Below are 4,798 nucleotides of genomic sequence, written 5' to 3'. Positions count from 1 at the left end.
TTGTGGCGATATGTTACTGCATGTTCTGATTTATACTGTGAATTAACAAAAGAGATGTATTTTACCAGGTTTAATCAACAATTTTCTGCATAAACAATGTCTTTACCAAGTCAGGAAATTCAATATGACAGGTGTTATCCGTTCGTTTTATGTGTTTGAGCTTTTTATTTTGTCATTTGATTTGGGACTTTCCGTTTTGAATTTTCCTCGGAGGTCAGAATTTTGTGATTTTACTTTTAACTCAAAAAACTTATCAATCAATTATATAGAGAAGAACTGTTTATAATATATCAGCTTTATTTTGTCTAAATATCCTAGTACATGAAAATGCTATGTTTTAGAAGAAAAAACATAAGTTTGAATGTTACTAGGAATTCGTTGTCAAAATTGCCTAACCTTTAACTGGTCTACTTAGTAAATGACAGAAAAGCTTATCAGAATATGTAAGAATCTGTTTGAGAATCTTATCTTTAATATTTAATATAGTGAAACTGTCACTTCAAACTTTTGGTTCAATCAGTTCTGTCGGTGTTACACTTAGGAAATCATAATGTGGAAGGAAATATTTGTACTTTTCGGAATCTCTATTGCAATCGCTTCTTCATCAAAGGTATGGATATATATTTACGGATATTTTGTTCCAAAGTGCGTTGAAACATCTCAATTAATACGTCACGCTCATGTATGTCCTACTTTAATGACTTCTTAGCAGGGATGTGGTACTTACACAAAACTGATCCAACAGATTTATGAGCTAGAAAGTTCATGAGAAATCGACATGCTTTAGATACAAAAAAAGACGTAAAATCAATATAAAAAATATCTATTGCGTCTTTATTCTAATGGTTCATTTTGAGTGTGGATTCGAATGCATAGAAGGAGGCTCTGTCGACGCATACTCGCTTCTTTCGGAGTTCACGCAATTCCACAAGTTTTCGTGTATTACTTTTATTAGTCATATGTAAAAACAATGATCTTTTGAATAAACTTATTATTACACAATATACGTCATAAAAATTAAATATGGCTTCATTGGTACTATAACATTCGATCTTTTTATCGGAATCAACGCTAATACTAGGTAAATTGAAACAGTCTACAAAAAAATACAGGATTTTAATTTTCTTCCCATCTAACATATGCTCTTCACAGTTTTCGTGTATTATTCTTATTAGTAAGTACAACAAATTAAAAAATATATATATAGATTGCTATATGGGAACAATTTTGAGCCCTCGTGATCCTACGTACGATCGAAACAGTTTACTTGTTTTTTGACGTTTGATCAAGACATCTTTAAGCTGTGTCCATTTGATGTGTACTGATCGATATTTTAGTCTTTGATAACTGGATTAATTCATTAGATGTAATTCGCTTTCTACAAGCCAATGGAAACTGATTTTTCTAATATTGTGCTGTTACACCATTGTCCCTAGCTCGTCCAGTTTATGGGAGGGTTGAGCGATCGCAAACATGTTAAACCCACCAAATTGATCTTGTGTGTGCCTGTCAACAGCATGGAGCCCTTAATTCAGCGATTGCCGTTTGTTGGTGTATATATATCATATTTGTGTTTCGTTCATTTTTTTGTACATGAATCAGACAGTTAGTTTTTTGTTGTTTGCACTGGGTTTTTTTGGTTGTTTTTTTCTTTCGTGTTTTTCATTAAGGGACCTTTAATAGGTTCGTCGAAGGTAAGTACGGCATGGTAAAACATGGCTGTAATATAATTTGGACAATGCTGTCTTATCTCTGAATTTAAACAAGTGGGAGTATTTGGTAACAACTGTTTCGTTATACACGTTTCAATTACGATCTTACAGATATACTTCGTGTTACTTTTAAAAGACATTTTCATTCGTGAGATTTATGAATAGTAGAATCCATCAGAATTGGAACAATAAACAGCCTTTTCTCCCGGGAGATAACAAAAAAGTCAATTGGTTTAGATATATACATATAATTAAAAACATTTATTGAGTAACTTTACAATAGGAATGTTCCCACATGTGACACCAGGCACAGTTGACAGTGCACAGACATTAGTGTAAGCTTGATTGCGCTTTTAGTCCCAATGTTTCTTTTTCTTTTTCGGTTGTTCTGTAACTAACTACATATACATGTTTACAAATTTAATCGCTTATTTTGAAACTGTTTTTATACCGGTCGGACAATAGGTTCTACTATAGAATAGAGGCTACTGGATAAGGACAGTAAAAGATTCAGAAGTTTAGTAATGCCAAAACATGCATTATTTAAAATTGAGTAAGATAGAAAACTTTCTACTGCTGATTTGTGGGACGTATTGTTTTACTGGCAAAGGACATGGTTATAAAAGAAAACGTTGGAAACCACTTGCCTCGGTAATTGAGTGGTGGGTGGGTGGCATTACAACATTAGAAATTAAAATCTATGATAACAAAATTCACTTTTTCACAAATTAAAATAAAAGTTTCTGAATAAAAATACAGGTTACTTGCTCGTCTTTGACATCCATGAAATATTAACCAATGGACTTTAAGTAACCAACTCAGGTCTCTTAGTATCTTAAATCTGAACCAAGACGTTAAACTTAATCAAAGTAAAAAATTGTTACATACATATTAAGTTTGACCCCTTTTTATTTCAATCTACTATACCATTTTGTCCTTTTAAAAGATTCAAACCTATTATTATATTTGACTGGTAGTGTCCAATACACTAAGAAAAATATTGTGGTGCCAGGTTAGGAAAGATAAACCGAAAGCAAATCAATTAAAGATCTTAAAACATGGTTGTTTTTCTGTTGATTTTCTTACTTCAAAAGCAAATTGATCTGTAATCGGTTTTTCAATTGAATTTTGAAATTTTCTTCTTAATTCCGTTGAATTGTTAAAATATTTTGTTTAAATGAAACTCTAAAATAAATTTTGCTGGATTTTTAAGGTCCAGTGTAAGCATACGTCAGAGTGTGCCTCAGACGAGTGTTGTTTCTATCATGAAGGACCTATGGTAGCAAGTAAAAAAAGACAGGCCTCCATTCTTCCTTTTGCTGGTATGGTTCAAGGTATGTATGCATCCAAAATATCTAATATGAATATCTCTACATGTCAAGTATGAAAATAAACCAGTAGTTTAACAACATAATGCTACACGTAGTTTTGATATAGCTAGCCATATGCAACATGAACATTACTATTACCGTATATGAATATTAGCCAGTGTAAAAGAACTATAACATGCAATTGTGTTTTTTAAGTATTAAGTAAGCAAAAGTTACAAAACTTTTATTAAAAGAAATAAACGAAAAACAGCAAGAATGCGAAAACCGACGAAAAGACATATACAACCGATTACAAAATACCCTACATAAACCATAAAGACCGAACAACATGAACCCCATCAAAAACCGGCGAGGTGGATCTCTGGTGCCACGGAAGGTAATCTAAGCGAGGTTTGACACCCTATCTCAATTTAAACAGCGTTATGTAATAAATTCTCTATATGTCAATTCTATTCAAATGTTTGATACCTTTTTCAACCTTTTTGGTGACAGTTGTACATGTACATGAAACAATTTCTATGCGCACATAATGCTACGTCCTTTGAAATGTTTTCATCTATCGAAGAATTTCACAATATAAATACAGCTAGTTACCTAATGCATGTAAAGCAAGACTTTGGTTAGTTTGTTTGCTAGGGGTGTATATTGTACAATTGTTATTGATATAATGTCCAATCAAATTTAAATACAATATAATATATACAGATTAAAATATAAAATTGAGAAAGGAAATGGTGAATGTGTCAAATGCCTATATTGTTTGAAGATGTTCATGTTAATTACAAACATGACAAAGCTTGAATTAATGTTTATAAAAACAGAGCAAGCAAGCCCACCAAAGTTTTCCTCTACAAGCATAAAGAAATAAGCTGTAATACTTTTTTAATATTTCTATTTCAGGTGGATGGTGTGAAAAATATAGAACCCAAGGTGAACATTGCAGCGGTATAGCTACAATGAATGGCCATTGCGGGTGTGCACCTGGTCTGAAATGTAATCTTATCCAGGACCCGACCCTCCCTACTCTGACAATTGCCCCAATCAAGACGATATTGAAACGTAGTATGCTTTTTGGTTGGCACAGTGAATGCCAAACAGCACCATAATGCGCAGACTGAAATAACCAAATAAACATCTGTTGAAGATTTGACCTGAAAAACTGGTTTACGTCTTGTTATTTCAAATTCCAGGACAAGACCAAACATTGGCTGTTGTCTGTTCTATGGTCGGGTTGATGTCTCATTGACACATTCCTTATTTCCATTTTCAATTGTATACCATTACCATATTTGATTAATAACAATGTAAAATATATAACAAAATTATGAAAATAAATGGGGAATGTGTCTGTGTCCATGGAACATAGATGTTACCCCCGTTTGCATATCATATAATGTAATAAAGGGACATAACTGAATAACGGTAAAAGTGATGTAAGCCAAAATGTGTACTTGATCCGAGTTTTGTGGTGATAAGCATTGTGTATTAATTTCATAAATCTTGGTTTGTGCAACCTTAAATTACAGATCGGAAACAAAACAAAAAGTATTTTTTCCATTTGTGAAAAGTAAAGGGAACGGTAGTATACCGCTGTTCGAAACTTATAAATCGATAGAAAAAAATCCGGATTACCAACTAAAACTGAGGGAAACTCATTAAATATACGAGGAGAACAACGACACAACATTAGAATGTAACACACACAGAAACGAAATAAGCATTATACAAAATCCGATGAAAATAACAAATATAACA

General features: G+C 32.5%; 1 protein-coding gene across 1 annotated transcript; it reads left to right on the top strand.

The window, feature by feature from the left end:
• The first annotated feature begins 444 nt into the window (after nt 1-444).
• LOC134727206 (U3-aranetoxin-Ce1a-like) lies at nt 445-4,206 on the top strand. Its single transcript, XM_063591586.1, has 3 exons — nt 445-610; nt 2,926-3,046; nt 3,944-4,206. The coding sequence occupies exons 1-3, from the start codon at nt 551-553 to the stop codon at nt 4,147-4,149; spliced, it is 387 nt and encodes a 128-aa protein (XP_063447656.1). The 5' UTR covers nt 445-550; the 3' UTR covers nt 4,150-4,206.
• Nucleotides 4,207-4,798: the final 592 nt, after the last annotated feature.

Source organism: Mytilus trossulus, chromosome 7 (assembly GCF_036588685.1).
Source record: "Mytilus trossulus isolate FHL-02 chromosome 7, PNRI_Mtr1.1.1.hap1, whole genome shotgun sequence".
NCBI classification, from domain to species: Eukaryota; Metazoa; Mollusca; class Bivalvia; order Mytilida; family Mytilidae; genus Mytilus; species Mytilus trossulus.
This window is presented reverse-complemented; position numbering and strand designations above follow the sequence as displayed.